At 33.6% G+C, this 19,066-nt stretch overlaps 1 protein-coding gene and 1 long non-coding RNA gene across 5 annotated transcripts in view; one reads left to right on the top strand and one right to left on the bottom strand.

Annotated features, from left to right (window-relative positions):
* FANCL (FA complementation group L) overlaps positions 1 to 10,789 on the bottom strand; it is a 69,182-nt gene extending 58,393 nt beyond the window's left edge. Inside the window, exons 1-2 of one of the 4 annotated variants that reach the window (XR_013759142.1) lie at positions 9,332 to 10,779; positions 413 to 471 (exon numbers count right to left, since the gene is read on the bottom strand). Coding sequence is in view for 3 of the 4 variants with exons in the window: in XM_079110474.1 (XP_078966600.1) it covers positions 413 to 471; positions 9,332 to 9,427 (155 nt within the window). In the remaining variant the exon portion in view is untranslated. Of the gene's footprint in view, positions 1 to 412; positions 472 to 9,331 lie in introns of all 4 variants that reach the window. The other 3 variants (XM_079110474.1, XM_079110472.1, XM_079110473.1) reach the window with 3 other exon arrangements.
* Positions 8,875 to 19,066, top strand: part of LOC306644015 — a 54,885-nt gene continuing 44,693 nt past the window's right edge. Inside the window, exon 1 of the long non-coding RNA XR_013759143.1 lies at positions 8,875 to 8,964. This is a non-coding gene — a long non-coding RNA (uncharacterized lncRNA). The remainder of the gene's footprint in view (positions 8,965 to 19,066) is intronic.

Here is a 19,066-nt window from a genome sequence, read left to right as displayed (position 1 = left end):
TCTTCTAACTAGTTGTCTGCACCAACTGTCCATATTTATACATAGTTTATAACAGAACTAAACTGATGATTCTTGTCACATATTCTTATTACATATAAATACTATCAGTCAAAAGTTGGGGAAAAAAGGCTTCTAATCCTTTTAAACTTCTATTCAGTCCTTGTTAGGGAAGTATACACAATTACTGTTTACTGCTTAAAAGGAAAAAAAAATAACAATGTATTACACCTCTGAAAAGCACTTAAGTAGCAAGGAAATTATTTACAAAAGCCACTGCTTTGGAGAAATCAGAAATGTTTTAGGTTTATTGACAGGATTTATTGATAAACAGACAAAACTTTAGTCACCAGAATCAGTTTAAAAATAAGCTTGCCTATCCCACCAAGATATAAGCATATAAGTACCACATCACCTTGCATTCTTCACTTGTAAATCTTCAGGCAACAATATTCTAAGGTGGAAGTCTTTTCCCTATAGAAAACATTAAAAAAAAAAAAAAAAAACACTCAAATTTTCATCTTTAACTTAATGCTAAGAAAAGTTAAATACAGAATCACACAAAAAGACAATATTTTATTTTCTAAAAGTTATCAAAGTTACACAAATTTTTAATACTTAAAAATATAAGCTACAGCATTTGGGGGATTTATTTCATAAATGTATGTCGAACACTTTGGAATTATTAGGAAATCAAAATAATAAGCTAGGACCTTTTTTTTAGAGAAAGTAAAAATAATACAAGAAAGAAACCTGAACACTATTAACACACATATAAAAGAAATTTAAATGTTCTTAGAAAATAAGTAAATTCTTTCAGGTTGCTCATGCTTGCTACTTACTTTCTAAATTTTAATAAAATGAAAATATATTACACAATCTAAATATTTCTACATTAAATACTTCCATAAACTGGAATATGTTTAATTCTTCCATACTAGTAAACCTTTAATAAATAAAAGCAGAAACATATGAATTTATTTATTTTAATCTAAATATTCACAAACTATACATTTGAATATACAGAATTTTATTCAAGATTCTAAGGCAAGGAAAGAGTGTTCTCTGAGAAATATATTCAGTTTTACTTTCTTTGGAAAGTGAATGGGTAAGCAGTTTAAACTTTATAACTTAAATAGGATAATACATGTGAAATTTGAGCAAAAATAAGCAGAAAAAGACAAACAGAAATGTAATCTTTTGCTCCAACAGTATAAAATGAAAAGAGTAATAAAATTCTCAAAAAAAACAATTACCATGTGGAATTTTAGCACAGTCTCCCTCAAAGCAGATTCAAAAACAGAAGAACACAATTAAATGTACCCCATAACCTTTACTTTCATGGTAATATTACAGTTCTGACTTTCATTACATTTAAATGTCCTTTTTAAAAAATGAAACAAAATGTACTACTGACCTTTTCAAAGGTCAAGTAACAATAATTCACTATTTCATTAAAACGATAAAAGGTATTATGTGGTAACTTTAACCTAACTTTATAGACATCCCACACATAGGTGTAAAACCCAATATTCATAATTCACAATTTACATGAAAAACAGTATTAGAACAAAATTCCAAAGTCCCCTATTTGTGAAATTCAGCTATTTTAAAGGTCAAATGCCATGTCACATATCACAATACTTTTCAGGTTCAACAAAATGTCCACATTTAGATTTTTTTGTAGTTAAACCACCTGAAAAAATATTGTTCCCAGAAAGCAGTTTTTCCAAGCTTGCAGGAAACAGAAGTACTGAGAGTTGCCTAAACCTTAATTTCCCCACACATTCTCTCAAAAAACTATACAGATTAATATTAGAACATATAAAACCACAAGACCCCAAAGTCTTCAAGCAAAAGACAGAGAATGTGACATAGTTCAAATTATCTGTTAGAAAAAAAATATATAAACCAATTTTCAGTTCACTCTAGGGTTTCCACAGAAGTGGGAATTAGTGTGCTACCCAGTTCATAAAAAAGTTCATAGAAGAGAAAATGGAAGATTGAAATAAGGGCAAAATTATTAATAAAGAACACTGCTAAATCAGACTATAAAGAGAAGATAAACGTGAACAAAAAAGTCAGAGACAGTCTTGTGGAGGAAATGTTTTAAGAGTAGAAGACGGTAAAAAGGCAGGTAAAAACACCTTTTGGAAACTGGGTATTAGGAAGAAAAAGGAAACTAGAAAACTTAAGCTCTTATATGAGAAAATAAAAACATAACACTCCCCTCAAAGATTCCAAAAAAAAAATTCTATTAAACAAACTGCACTTTTCCTTCACCAGTAGAATAGTGTATTCTTGAACTAGAAATTTTGTAAACTATTGTACAAAGTCAAAATGTTAACAATGTTTTCATCAATCTGAAGTTACTATAAGATAAAAACAGAAAATGAGAATTAAATATTTCAGATAATGATAGAACCTATGAGAAAACCCAGAAAACAAACAACAACAACAAAAAAATACTGAATAAAATATCGTTAAGTGAACATCTGAACACAGACTAACATTTAAAAACTGAGATCAAAAAGTATTTTTAAAAAAAGATGTAGGAATGAATAAGCTATTAAAATGGGAGAATAAATATTCAAAGTGTCCAAGGAAAAATAGACTTAAATAAAAATTTCATTGGGATTAAAAAAATTACCAAATGAGAAAAAAAGTAAAGACCATTAAAGAAAAAGAGTTGAAGATAAAAACAGGCAAAGAAAGTCCAAATACATATAATTGGAGGACTTGAAAAGGAGACAAAAACACATGGAAAAAATATTTACAATTATAATCCAAGTATGTCTGGAAATCCACATAACAAAAGGGAGACTAGACACAAGAAAATGGACTCATAATGATCCACTGAGCTATCTTAATAAAGACTTTTAAAATAAGAAAAAAGTTCAAAGTCTCAAGGGCAAAGATCAAAAAACTTACATCGACAACAGAATAAGACTGTTATCAGTGATCTCAAAGTAAGATTTAAAAAAAAAATAAGAATAGAACTGAAATTTTAAGAAACTAAAAAGTTCCTGTTTATAGGCATGAAGTAACAGAGGCAAGATTTACACAGTCTACCTTAATTTTAAAACTAGACAAAAGATATGTAACAATGGTTTTCAAAATAATAAGCAGCACAGGACACTGTTCCTTGAAAGAAAACAAATTAGAAAATCCCTATAACTGGCCAGCCTTACTGTCTGAAAAATATTTAGGCCACAGGTAAGTATGAGGAAACAGTTAGACAACCTCCCTAATCTAAGAAGAGAGGTAAATTAGAGAAGGCCAAAGCATGTAGAATTCAAAAAGTAAATTAAAGTACCAACAAGAAGACAGATGCATAGAGAGGGGACAACTACACACAGAAAACTCCAGAGTCCTTCAGAGGATTTCTTACTTGGAGTCTTCAGCAGAGGACTATTTGCCACATGGATGTGAGAAAACCACTTAAAGCTGGGAACCATAGGAAAAGAGGCTATAAATACTCTAGGAAGTAGCACATAAGTAGAGTATGCTGAAAGGCATTGTCTCACTGGCACAGCCAAACTAAATTCTGCTCTGGTTTTGCCTGTCAAAGGTTCAAAGCAAATCTTGAAAAGATTAAACTCTTTCCAAGTAATTTAACTGTAATGAAAGATAAGTCTCAAGAGTACTTGAAGAATAAAAGTATCTATCTAGTATGCACCAGGTAGAATTCACATCTGGTACCAATTAAGATATATTAGGCATGCAAGGAAGAAAAATAAGAACCATAATGAGGAGAAAAATAAAGAAAAGCAAACACAAAAATAGCATAGATGATAGAACTGATTAAAAAAATAAAAGTTGTATTTCATACTTTCAAGAATAGAGAAGAAAGCATGATCGCACTAAATAGAGGCGGGAAAGATATAAAAAACCCAAATCAAAGAAATAAAAAATACAACATCTGAGATGAAAAATATGCAAGATGGTATAAACAGCACATGAAACCTTGTAAAAGATATTAGTTTACTTGGAGACATAGCAACAGAACATATCCAAAATAAAACAAGAAGAGATTGGGGGGGGGTAAACGTGACCAGCCCCTCTTTGTAAGCTGTGTGAATTTAATGTGGCCTAATATGCACATAAGTATTGGGAGTCCCCAACACATGAGAGAGGAAGAAATAAATTTCTGAAGAAATAAGTCAATTTTTTTTCCAAATTAAATGAAAATATAAACTAACAGATCAAAGAAGTTCCATAAGCCATATGGAAGAAAACTATAAATAAAATTACATCAAGATACAACACAAATTAGCTGAAATCAGTGATGATAACTCTTAAAACCAGCCAGAGGAAAATAATATACAACAATATATAGAGCAACAAAGCTAAGAGCAGAGACTCCTCCTAGGAAAGAGTGCAAGGCTTAGTGGAAAATCTTTATTTAGAGTACCAAATCCTAAAAGATGAAAAAAAAAAAAAAAAAAAACGACTGTCAACTAGATTCTATACCCAGTGAAATTATCTTATAAAGGTCAAAAAAGCACATTTTTGTACATGAAACCTTTAAAAAAAAAAAAAAAACACACCATTAGTAGCAGACATGTACTAACCTGAAATGTTAACAGAAGACCTTCAGGAACAAAGTAAGTAAGATGGAAATGTGAATATATACCAAAAAACACCAGATACAGTAAATACATAGGTAAATATATAATATCTTTCATTTTAAAAAATATTTTGGAGGATAATGACTAAAAAAAGGAAAACTGTTACAAAGCAATTTGAGCAACAAGATAGTATTAGTTTATAACCCAAAGCATAAAATAAGTGCCCATAAATCATATTTTTGTAACTAAATGAATAAATGAGGAAAAATAAACAAATCTTCCAAACATTTCAGATTAATTATGTAGAAGAACCCATCTGATGATATTAGTGACTTGATAAGAGCAACAGAAACCCAAGCCAATATGCTTGCTTTTTCTCACCATGAGAAGTTCTCTATAATGTAAAGATGCAGCAAGAAGGCCCTAGCCAAAGGTGGTAAGAGGCCAGCATCATGTTTCTGACTTCCCAACCTCTAGAACTATTAGTTAAACAAACTTGCATTCTTTATAAATTACCCCATCTGCAGTACACAGTTGTAGCAACAGAAAACAGACTAAGACAAACATATAGTAAATAAGCTAACAAAGGAGTTTAAACAGAATTATAAAAGAGAACATGCAATGTAAAATAAAGAACACAAAAAGAAAACAGCAAAACAAAACAGAAGATTTAAATCCAATCATGTCAACAATCACATTAAATGTAAATGGTCTAAGCATGCCCAAGTAAAAGGCAATGATTTTTAAGACTACATAAAAAAGCAAAGTCCAGAAGAAACCTATTATAAAGATCCAAATAAATTTAGAGGAAAGCATGGAAAAAGAAACTAAACCAAAGAAAGCTGGAATCATTATATTGGTAACAGAAAACACAGATTTCAGAGAAAAGATTACTATGAATAAAAGGGTCATAAAGAAATCAATTTGTCAAGAGTTAATGCCCCTAAGAAGTTTATGTGAATAATAACAAAACTTCAAATTATGTGAAGGAAAAACTAATAAAAATGAAAGTAGAAACTGAAAAACTGAACAGAAGGGACGAGAAGAAAAGGAAAGGTCCTAGGAAACAAAATTGATCAAATTTCATTGTTCTATTGTACTCATGTACACATATGTTGACAATAAATTCCACTATTATATATAATGCACCAAGAAAAATTTTAAAAGTAAAATAAGAAAATCTATAGTTGGAGATTTTAATATCCCCTCACTAATTGATAGAACAGATAGACACAAAAAATAAGGCTATAGAAAACTTGAAAGGTCTTACTAATCAACTTGATCTAACTCACATTTACAGAACACCCCACCCAATGGCAACATAATTCTTTTCAAGTATACACAGAACATATGCCAAAATAAACAATATTCTGGGTCATAAAATAAGTCTCAATAAATTTAAGAGTTCAAATCATACCAGTTTTTTCTAGAATGACTAATATAAAATTAAATTATAAATCAATTAAGAAAAAGGTATCTGGATAAACCTGATCCAGATGCATCAGAGAAAAAAAGAGATAAGGCACAAATTACCAAGAGAAGGAAATGGAACAAAAAGCATTTTAAAAATATATCCATGAATTAGGAGTTGGTGCCTGATCTCCCTCCTTTGGAATATGGACTGTACTTGGAGAACTTACTTCTAAAAAAAGGACAAGTAAAACTGTGTGACTTAAGAGGCTAAGGAAAAACGATAATGTGCAGCTTTCTGCTTGATCTTTTATCACTCAATTTGAGAAGCTAGCTGCTATGCTGTGATGATAGTCGAGCAATATTATGCAGGTCCATGAGATGACAACATGAGGCTTCCTGACAAAAGCAGAGGACTCCAATCACTAGCTGTATGAAGGAATAATCCTGGAAGCAAATCCTCCAACTATTTGACCTTTGAATAACCAAAGTCAAAATCTTGGCAAACAACTGTCTTGCAAGTTCATGACAGACCTAATCAAGAATCACCAATTAAGTTGATCCCAAAGTCATGATCCACTAAAACTGAGATAATTAGTGTTTGTGGTTTAAAGCCACTAAGGTTTGGAATCATGATACAGCAAAAGATAACCAATACAAGGAGCATAATCACAGATCCTAAAGACAAGAAATGGATAAGGGAACATAATACTTTTAAGCCCCAAAATTTAAAAACCTAGATGAAAGGAACAAATTCCTTGATGGACATAAACTACCAAAACTCATTCAAGAGGTAAGAACCTAGTAATAGAAACTTTCACCAAAAGATGTTTAAGACTTTTTAGTAAACAATTTATGGTTTCAAAGGAATTACAAATAACATAACTCGTAAAAAATGATGATGAGAAACATTACATGTCAGTATCTGAGACACTTTTAAAACATCAATGAGAGGTAAATACAAATCCTTAAACCTTACATGAATAAAAGGTGTGCTTTCACTGGTCAAATCTGGTGGAAGTATCAACATACAGGAAGTATTTTGTACTCATGAGTTCATCCTGATAAAAATAAATAAGTGAGAAAGAGAAAGCTACTTCTAATAATAAAAGACTAATTTATAAATACAGAAGAAATGACAATCAGAATATCATCATTTGGTAATCATTATTGATTAATAACTAACTCAAGCAAAGTCAATGGATGCTAAAAGTAGGGTATGCATGAGAAAGTATGATTCCCCAAAGTATCTCTCAAAAAGTAATTATAAAAGGAAAGTCTCACAGAACCAGGTGATATCAACAATCAAACCAGCAGACTGCATGTTCTAAGAATACAAAATTCTGTGGTATTTCTATCCAAATGGGTAACCTAATGTTAAAGAAATATCAGTCAAACCCCAGTTGTGAGACATTCTACCTGATAACCAACCTGTACTCTAAAAATTTCAAGTTCTTGTAAAAACAAAGACTAGGAACTATTTCAGGCTAAAAAGACATGACAAATGTAATTCGGGATTTTACATAGGAATAGTGGGGAATGAGGGAAGTATAAAGTATATAATTATACCATTAACAGAATCTGAATATGGACTGTAGGTTAGATACGGTATTATGCCACAATTAAATGTCCTGATTTTAGTAAATGTACTGTAGTTATGTATGAATGTGTCCCTTTTTATGAAATGTATGCTTAAGTATTTAGGGATAACAGAAGAGTGTGTCTATGATTTAATTTCAAATGGTTCAGGAAAATAATGAGTTTATATGCCCTCCCACATTCCACACTCAGAATAAATCAAACGCGGCAAATGTAAACTGATGAGTTATAGTATATATACTGAAATCCTTTGGTCACCCTTGCTACTTCTCTATAAATTTGAAATATGCGGAAAACATTTTTAGACAAATAATGTTTAGATTAAGATTTAAACAAGCTGCTTAAACTGGGAACTGTGGCCCACACCTGTAACCCCAGCTATTCAGAAGACTGAGGCAAAAAGATTGCACCTTCAAGACCAGCTTAGGAAACTTAGCAAGAGGGTTTCAAAATAAAATTTAAAAAGGGCAGGGGAATGTAGCTCAGTGGTAAAGTGCCTGTCTAGCATGCAGCAGACCCTGGGTTCAATCCTCAGTAGTCCTATGTAAATAAATATGAAAGCTATTTTAAAAAGGTACAAATTAGAATTGTAACTTTGAGCAAAGGTCATTTAAAAATTCATCCAATTCTGATGGCTGCAACTTTTCTAAAGGACTTTAGCAGACATAGACACAAAGTACTTCCTTCAAAAACTGCCTAGAAGTAGGTATCACGCAATTTCTAAAAAGAGAAAAAAAAAGTAACTTAGTAATACTTTTTCAACTTTTCTAAACACAGTATGAAAACAAGTAGTTTTTTTTTGTTGTTTTTTTTTTTGTTGTTGTTGTTTTTTAACTAGGTAATTCAACATTTGAGGAAGGAAAGGTAGATTTTCTTCCACATGTAATAATGAATTTTAATGACCTCTACATTCTGTGATGGTCACATGAAGTTGAAAGCAAATATAATCTTTCACGAATCAGACAGCATTCTGATTAATTTCATTTTCTGAAACTCTTAGGGGCAATTTTCATTTAGCAAGTGAATTTGAAAATGCATTCCATATTTTTGAGAGAGATGTTTTGAGAACATTTCAAAATATATGGTAATTGCTAAGATATCACCACTATCCTTAAACAGTAGGTATGCTGTGCTGGGAGCGGTGAGGAGGACAGGACTATGTCATGTTCAGAGAGGGAAAAGTCCATACTCAAAATCCTAAACCAGGGTTATCTTCCTACAACATGAAAGGAAAATATCCGGGATTGAAATCAGCCTGCGTTTAAGAGAAGTTGATGCCGACTGAGGCTTGAGATACTGTACCTAGAAAACGCTCCGCAAACTTCAAGGCCGTGCACGTGTTACTGGGTGTAATGTACTCCCTAAGAGAAGGCTGCAACCAGTAAAGGTAATTAATTCCGCTGTTAAGATTTCCTAAATCTCGCAGCTAGAAGTGGGCAGGAACCCCGGACTCGGCAGAGGGCCAAACTGAGGTTTTCCTCCCAAACACTCTTACTACAGCAAACGAACACAATTAGCTGGGGCTTGCTGGTGACCCGCACTGGGCGGAGGGGCAACCCGGCTGGCGAAGGGCTGCGGTAAGGGCCCGGCTCCCCGAAGCCGCTGTCCCCCAGCCTCGGCGTCTCGGAGCCGCCCCCGCCGCCCCTCGGCATCCCCACCAGTCCGGGTCGCTAACCTCCGCCCGTCGCGCACTCCCCGGGCGGGCGCGCCACTCGCGAGGCTCTTTAGCGAGAGTGCAACAACTGGGCGAGTACCTGAGCAGAAATGAATCCCTCATACACAGTTTTCGCCCGGTTCTGGGGCAGAAGCAGCGGGAACTGGCGCAACAGGTTCGCCTCCCTTCCCTCCATGGCGCACGGGCCGCAAAGCCGCGCATGCGCAGACCCGCGGGCGCCCGCTGGCCCCGGGCCCTACCGCCCGCTTGGCGGGAAGAGCCGCGTCTTCTCCCGCGGAAGTGAGCGTCCAGGCCGTTGGGCCCATCTGAGCGCCTGGAATTACACTCTCAGGCCAGCAGGTCTGACCGGTGGGGATTCTTCCAGTCTTGATCGTTCCAAGAAGTCTTTTGGTGATTTTATTTGTTTTTATTGAAAGACTGCTACAACTTCGGGGTTGCATTTCCTCCAGCATTGAGGGATCTTACAGCCTGCCTGTCATTTCACACATACATTCACCTTCTTCGCTGTTGTTCTTACTCAAGAGGGTCGCCTGTATGCCCTCAGCATGCACTATCACTTCTTTTGTATATAATAATACATTATAAAACAGTCAATATATCCTATACATTGTAGTACATTTTTAAGCTTTACCATTTTTAATCAGATATTATATTTCAGAGACATATAAATGGATGCAAATTCGAGTCAACCCCCATCCAACTCAGTTTTGGTATACTACAATCGCAAATACATAAGGTAAAAAACATGAAGAAGTTTGCTGGTGGATTTGATGAACTTAATTTTTCTCTGACAGCCCTTCCTATGCATTTTCTTCTAACTCGGGAACGGGATCTATTCCTTTCTACTAAGGGCTGATTAAATAAGAAACTTATTAATAATGGCCATATGGTTATTTGACATTCCAATTAGTAGTCAATGCATATCATTTTTGAGCCCTACTGTTTGCCAGACTTCATTGTAATGTGTCAAAGTTTGTGCAAAGATAAATAAAATACTCCCCTTCCATCTTTATTGCCCTCAAATAAAATTGGACTTTTGAGGATTCTTTTTCATTTTCAGTACTTCAACCCTTGCCACCACCAGGCTTCCCAGAAGGAAATTGTACCCTTCCTTCAACATCATTTTTAAATGCTACCTCTTTTTGGAACTCTTTCTTATCTTCTGAAAAGTATTGCTCTTTATGTGGTTTCTTCCTTTATCCCTGATGGTCATATTTCTTGGATTACAGACTTTTACCAAATAACAAATGCTCATTTACAAATTCAACTACCACTAAGAGTGACTTGGATGTTTTCTTCAAGAACTACCATGATATCTAATAAATTTTCTGGATCTCTAAGTCTAATAAGTTAATTATAAAGGATCAGAAGCAAAAAACCACCTCTTTTTGACGATTAACTACATGAAACAAGGTTATACCCTATCCAAGTAGCAGAGAGTGAGATGAAGTTACACTATCCACTAAAATCTTGAATTTGACTCTTCATTCTAGTCTTTGTAATTGTGATAAATTTCTGTTGTCTATAAGTACCCCAGTTTATGACATTTTTCTTACAACAGCCTGAGTAGACTAAAACAGCAAATGGCAAATAGCATTTAACATTTCACAAATACTTAATGAGCACCTACAATGCACTAGACAATGAACTGTACAAAGACTTACAAATTCAATAATTCAACCATCATCCTTAGGTTTTCCATATCAAAAAGTGGGTACAGAAGTGGTGGATACTCACTACCATCATCAATTCATACATGGCTTTCTGGCACTGTTATTTACAAGAAACCCCATAAAAGTCAACTACAGAGAATACTCAATATATTTAAGGATCAGAAAGCCAAGGAACTACTGTTATCATCAACAGCATGATTTCAATTTTGAAATCTCTGACAAATTATATGAGAATCCTCACCAAATTTCAAGCTCTTCTAGGAACCTACGCATGATTTCTTCAATACACTGTGCCACAAAAGATAGTACCATTTAAATGCCATTACCTTTGGGAAAGCTATATTACATCATGGAAAAATTTCAAAACATTTTGATAAATGGAAAACACAAGTTCCTTCATGGTTTGTTTACTGTTATAACATTTATATTAACATAAGAAAACATACTATGTTGCTAGTAGTGGTTACATTTGGGGAGGGAAATAAGGGACAAAGAATAAGCATAATAGATGATACTTTCATCTGTTATATTTAATTTTCTTAATGTGAGCATTTGATACCAATGGGGAAACAATATAAAAGAAGAAGGAGGAGGAGGAGAAAAGAGAAAAGAAAGAGAAGGAAAGAAAACGAGAAGAAAAGAGAAGAGAATGGAAAAGCAGGTGTGTGGAGAGAAACTGTGAAAACTTTTGTTTTCACAACTCCCAAGTCTTTCTTAGATCATCTTCAGTTAGTCTAGTCCAGTCTTATACTTTCTTCTACCTTGGAGAGCTTCTTCAGGATTTTATTGATCTTGACCTCATCAAATCCCAAACACAGAAATTCAGATCCCTGTATGGTTTTCCTGAATTCCTGCTCTATATATCAACAAGAGCATATATTTGAGACGAGAGCCTTATTGAGATATATGCCCTTACCTCTCCATCTCAAGCCCCAAAGTCCATTGTGCCAACAGCTCTAGTTCAATAAGCTGTCTTAGATTTCTGTCTTGTGGCTCTTTCAGAAATTTAAAATTGTCAGATGTGCTCCCACCTTACTTTTAGGTTTCAGCAAGCAAGAATGCTTCCAACTAGAGGTACTTTGGATTAAGCAGAGGGGAGTGAAGGGAGGGAAGGGGGTAGGGAAAGTAGTAAAATGAATCAGACATTATTAACCTATGTACATACATGATTACACAACAACTGTGATTCTACAACATGTACAAAAAGAAAAATGAGAATTTATACTCCATTTATGTATGTGTCAAAATACATTCTACTGACTTGTATAATTAATTAGAACAAATAAAAGAAAAAGAATGCCTCTAGCTAGTTGAAATTCATGTTCTCATATGCAATACACTTAAGAACCCCAGCATCTTCAGAACAAGGCAGAACTCCTCCAGGGAACCCTCTAGATAGAGTTGGCTCCACAACAGCTCCATGATGCCCAGGGTACATGTGGTAAATGTTTTGAACCAGCGTGCTTAGCAGTCAACTCAGGTTTGCAGTCCTCAAGCTTGCCCAAGAAGCTTTGTTTGCAAAGGCCCTGAACCTGTCTATGGCTGAGTACTACCTATTTTAATTTTTTAAAGGAAAATGATTAGTGTTAAAAGGTTTTTTTCAAGATGAATTTTAATTGCACAGGGGTACTAAAATTAACTTGTATTTTGTTGCTTAACTGAAGTGAATATGACCTATATAAACACTTTATAAAGAATAGAAATCAGATGAATTGGTAATATTTATAGGAAGTAATAAAAATTAGTTTACATTTTAGAAACATTTATACAATAAAGAAATATGCTATGAATAAAGTGAGAAAGCAAAGAAATTATATTTTTCATTCTAAAATGTCCTTCAGCAGTTAAAAATAAAAATTTTGTCAGGGCCTATGCCATTCCTTTACAGAATCCTTTGTTGATAGACATAGAACTTACTAAAAAAATAATTTGCTATTTAATGTTACTTGTTGTGGGAAGCCATCCTTATTTAGCTGAATCAGACTAGGTGGAGCCATAGGATGCAGATGCCTGGCTTCTAGGAACTGCTGAAAAGCATGTGGCTGTGTGTAGGAGTGGTTCCCTATCTCTTTCTGGAATTTTCCCCCTTAAGAGAATGGCTCCCCTAACTCCACCCTATCCTATCTATCACAGAAGAAGCTCCTCCTTGCCCTCTTTACTTGTATATTATAAATAAAAGAGAGTTGGGTGAATTGTTGTTGTAAGAGACCAGACCTGGTATGGCTACACCCATCATGCCCCCTCTCATTTAAAAAGAGTATTGGCTCTTGTGTGTTTATTGAGTGGATAAGTATTTTGGGTAACAGAAAGACTGTCAACATTATCATCTGGCAGTTAACCCTTTTCTTGTCCACACAGGACATGGCAGAGAGGACTCCCACAACTTTCTATCAAGTAACAAATTGTCTGTTATATGAAAATATCTGATTTTATAAATTTTTGCCAAATAGTTAAATTAAAGAGAGTGAATTAAATTTTGTTCCAGAATTCAAAAGTGATTTTATACAATCATAGATTTTAAAATAACAAAAAAAGTTTCAATTATCTTTATAAAAAATTAGCAAGACTGTCTTATTTTTAAAATCTTAAATATAAAAAGTCAATATTAGCAAGTCTGTGGAGAAATAGATATAATCATACATTGCCAATAGCTGTGTGTAACTGGCAAAAATCCTTTTAAGAAGCAACCTACTTATAAACATAAAATATAAAAGTGGTGTTCTTTTGTTGTTTGTTTGTTGTTGTTTTGTTGTTTGTATACTTCCATAAATACACTTATGGAAGTATATCAAATGAGTGCAGAACTCTTTATAGAAATAGTAAACAATCAAATGTTCAATAAGCTAGAAATGGTTAAGTTATAGTAACATGATTGAATGTCAAAAAGTCATTTAAATTGTATGTATTTTACAATAGTGGTCCATAGAAATATACACATGAAATATGATTTATGAAAAGAGAAAAACAATGTCAAGATGAAGAGAAGAATATATAATTAGCTAACATTTTAAAAATAAAGGGTCTTTCAGGCTGGAGTTGGAGCTCAGTGTTAGAGCAGTTGCCTTGAATGTGTGAGGTACTGGATTTGATCCTCAGCACCACATTAAAAAATGAAGATATTGTGTCTAGCTACAACTAAAAAAAAATTTTTTTAAATAAAGGGTCTTAATGGGGGGAAGGAAAAATAACAGAATGAGACAAACATCATTACTCTATGTTCCTGTATGATTATGCAAATGGTGCAACTCTACTTCGTGTACAACCAGAGAAACAAAAGTCGCACCCCATTTTTATACAATGAATCAAAATTTTTAAAAAAGTAAAGCAGAAAAAATAAAATAAAGGGTCTTTCTCTTTTCTATTTAAAACAAAGTACCTAATGATACTATAAAATTTTTTAAAAAAAGCATTGGCAAAGATTCTTAGAAATATAAATGCTGTCATTGTTTGAAATCATCTACTGAGGTGGAGGAAGCACTTGTGAAAGTAGAGTGAGATGCTTGACATTTTTTTTCTAAACATATGTTAAGAGTTTATTGCACACCAGTAAGTATATATCAAACTCACTCTCTCTAACAACAGACAATATGGAATTTGAGGACACTAAACATTCTTATTTTTGAGACTTTTGGCCTAATGTGTACACTACAATTGTAGTGTATAATTCTATAAATTTTGATCAACATATACATTCAATTGTAATTTTTGGTAGATATTGCTATAGGTTACCCTCTTGAGAAGTTGGACCAGTTCACTTTGGCACAATAATTTATGAGTACCTGCCTTTCTATAGCCTTACAATTCAGATGTGTCATTGGACTCTTTGATTTTTGCCAATTTGTAGGTGAAAGTAGAATTGCATTATATTTAAAAGTTTATTTATCTTATGTTGGTGAGGCTGAAGCTATTTTCATTTGTTTAATATCCACTTGTATATCCTTTTCTGTAACTATCCATACTTTTATTTTGTCTTGACTTTTTTGTTGTTGTAGATTAGCCTTGTTATGTATGCTTGACCTTGCATAAATCACTTAATTATCTTTAAAATCCTTTGCAATTCTAAAAATACATTTGTGAGAATGAACTAAAAAACAATAATTACAACTAAATATTATCGGAATGAAAATTTGGAAACACTTACTTTGAAATTCTTATTCACATTATCAGTTGCTCTGCTTAAAAATGTTGTGTTTCTGAAATTTAAGTAGAATGCCAACATTGGATATTACAATTTTGTCAACAATAGAGAAGATAGGTTGATCTTGTACCTTTTCAACTGGACAGTAAATGCTTTCAAGAAATGATGCTGTGAAGTTATGAAAAAATAGTGCCACAGGAGATGAATTTGGTGTTCACTGTGGAGTGAGCAGCAATGCAGAGTTGAGGCAAAACATCTTTACATAAAGTTTCACGATTTTATTTGATGAAATGAGAGTTCCTAAAATCTTTAAGATGCTCAAATTAAAATGATGTACACAAAAAACATACAAATCCAGATGTAGATAATCTGTAGGTACCTATCATTCAGAAATGATTATATATTATCATTTCAAAATTCAAAGTAATTTTAAATGCATGCACATATATAGTTATTTCAAAATAACAAAAACATTTTAAATAACTATTGGAAATTAGCAGGACTTTGAAAATATTCTTCAAAATCTTGAGTGTTTTAAATTTTTTTTATAAAATGGATATACTTTTCAAATACTTTATCTGAGGAGGATTCATTTAAATCTCATTTTCCTTTAAAGCCTAAAAAAAGCACAAAAGAAAAGATATTAGGGAAGGAACAAGACATAAAGGAAAATACATCATATTACAAATGAGACTGGTCAAAGTTTTACAGTTGGAACTCCTTCTGAAAACCTGATTGACAAAGATAAAATATGAAAATACACAAGTAGCATTATTTAGTCTGGTGAATAAATACAACACCTAGGGATATATATAAATATGTGTAATCTACACAAACATAGTAAAGAAGTGATTTTAGTTCATATAAATTATAACAATGTAGAATTTACTGTCTACATTTTAAATTTGTTTAATTTTCTGAACGTGACATCTTATCTCAGTGTGCACAGTTTGGTAGAAGGCACAACTTTTTATTATCTTCTTCTACTATCCTGAGTCTTAAAAAACAATGTATATTCAGAATGTGAAAATTTAAGAACCCCATTGGATAAACAAATGAATTCACCCAACAAGGATAATGCCCCATATGCAATCCCCTCCCAAGAATAGTGTTAGTTTTTGCTTAATTTTCAGCTAATCTAATTATATCCAAATGTAATTTCATGTACCATAGAGAATATATTGAGCTCAAACCTATAATTCTTAGGCATCCAAAATGTAGCAATACTCATGTCAGATGTGATTATGGATAATAAGGGACAAAGAATCCTGGAGAGAGAGACATAAAGAGGCAGGGACAACAGAGAATAACAGACTTCTTCTGATGAGCGCACTCAGTTTTGAATCAAGAAACATTTCTACTACCAGAAAGGGCTTCTTTCCAGTCTTACTCTTCCAGTTTCATAACTGTTATGAATCAGTAAGTGATCCATATTTCCTACTCTTCACTTTTCCAAATGGCTAAGTATTAGATATGGAAAATGAAAAGGACCCCAGTGAGGCCTGAGAAAAGGGAATGAAAAAGAAAAGCCACACATTAATAGCTTTCTCAGTACATTCTTTCCCAATGACAGAACAATCCCTAGAAAGGAAGCCAAAGCATTGATCCTTTCTCCAAATAAATCCTTTCCCAGTGACAGTACAATGAGTCCCTGAAGGAAAAGAGATAAACACTGAATACTGACCCCAGACTCTCCATTCTTCTCCAGATAAAAATATTGCCCAATGAGAACAAATTTTCAAATTCTCACAAAACTGTTTCCTGAGTGCCCAAACCCATATGCTCACTAGATTACCCCTCAAAAATAACTCATATAAACCCGGTCCCTTTCCTCATTCAGTGGCTCATTTTCTACCAGGAAAGTGGGTTCAGTGACACCATTTCATCCCTTCACCCTCTGTTCCTGTGTGAAACTTTGTTCCTGAATAAACAGCTGAGCTGATTCATGAAATTTGCATCTGTCCCAGTTTTTTTTTTTTTTTTTTTTTTTTTTTTTTTTGTGCTAACAGTAAGCATATTGGATTTATCCTATCCCTCCCCCACCATTGGATTTTGTATGTTTGGTTGTGTGTGCAGAGGCAGGGGATGGTGGCAGTGTTATGATTTAGATATCAGGTGTCCCCCAAAACCTCATGTGGGAATCAATGCTAGAAAGTTTAGAGGTGAAATGATTGGGATAGGAGAGCCTTAACCTAATTGATACATTAATAAATTGATGGAGATTAACTGGGTGGTAACTATAGGCAAATAGGGTATGACTGGAAGAGGTAGATCATTGGGGGCATACCTTTTGGGTACATATTGTGTTCCTGGAGCGTGGAGCTGTCTCTCTCTGCTTCCTAGAAGCAATGTCCTTTGCTGCTTTCCTCTGCCACACTCTTCCATCATGATGTTCTGCCTCACCTCAGGCACAGAGCCATGGAGTTGGCCATCTGTGGATTGAGATCTCTGAAACTATGAGACTCAACTAAACTTTTCCTCCCCTAAAATTGTTCCTATCTGGTCTTTTGGTGGCATCAGGGGAAAAGCTGATGGAAATCGGTAGGGACCAGAGGAATCTAAATTCAGATTCTAACAGAGAACTCATACCTCCCTGGAAGATTCTGAAATTGGAGAATAAAGTGATATCAGGCTATGTTGTCACCTTAGGAAGAAGAGCATGCCTTACATGTGGGAAGAAGGATATTTAGTGGAGAAAAGTAAGCTAGAGAAGAGACTGCTTTCCACATATCAAACTTATTTTCTCTTTTCTCTGTGCTGACAACTAAACCACACTTCAGTCTTTTTTGCAATTTGATGTGGCCAAGTGACTGAGTTGTAGCCAATGCTATGTGGGTGGCTCTTATAACTTTCTATACTTAATTCAACATTTTCTTTTCTTGCCCATTAGCTTGAGTCAAAGGATTCTGAGGCCCTCAGGGATGATAAAGGCACGAGATGGAATGAAGCTATGTCTTCCAATTGAATTGATATGAGAGAGAAATAACTTTTTATATTAAGGCAGTGAAATCACGGGTTCATTTGTTACACTACCATTTAGTGTGCATTACTGTAAAACAGTGGGTATCAAATTGCTATGGTATTTAGATTCCACTTGAACTTTTAAAAGTAAAGTAATAGCTTGATTGTAAAAAGTCAGATATCTATAACATGCCCAACATATATCCTTTGGAACTATTTAAACTCAATGAAATTTAGATGGCAACAGAAATATGTGCAATTTAAGAATTTAATCTGGAGGACATATGACTGAAATGTTTAAAGAGAATTCTCTGAGGCACCACAGTTATTCTTTGGTTTAGTCCTATGATAAAACCCAGGTGATACTGTCCAGACTTAAGAATCCACACTCCAACAGATCCAAGGAAGCCAAAACAATTACAAATCACTATTATTTTAAATACTTTTTTAGTTGTCAATAGACCTTTAATTAATTAATTTATTTATTTTTACGTGGTGCTGAGTATCAAACCCAGGGCCTTGCAAATGCCAGGCAAGTGCTCTACCACTGAGCCACCACCCCAGCCCAACGAATCACTATTTATTAATTTTTTTTCCTGTACAATTTATTTGAAAACACTTCATTAGCCCCATTTTACTTATGAGTAATAAAATTGAATAACATTGAATTTAAGAATATTTGGTACTACAGATGAGTAACATGTTCTTACCAAGTTTCAGTAATATTTACTACCCACAGTTTGCTCTTAACTTTTTTTTTAATCTCATTTCCAAAGTGAGTAATTTTGAAGACCTAAAAAATCTCAGGAGGAAGAAAAAAATTGTTAAAAAATGAAAAGGAAAATATTTTAAGAATGAAAATTTTTAAGCTTCTGAGGAAAATGTATTTTAAACTGACTTTTTAAATTTTATTTTATTTTGATTCTGATTCATTGTACACAAATGGAGTACAACTATCTTTTCTCTGGTTGTACACGAAGTAGTCATACCATTTGTGTATTCATACATGTACATAGAGTAATGATGTTTGTCTCATTATATT

Source organism: Sciurus vulgaris (genome assembly GCF_902686455.1).
Source record: "Sciurus vulgaris genome assembly, chromosome: 14".
NCBI lineage: Eukaryota > Metazoa > Chordata > Mammalia > Rodentia > Sciuridae > Sciurus > Sciurus vulgaris.
This window is presented reverse-complemented; position numbering and strand designations above follow the sequence as displayed.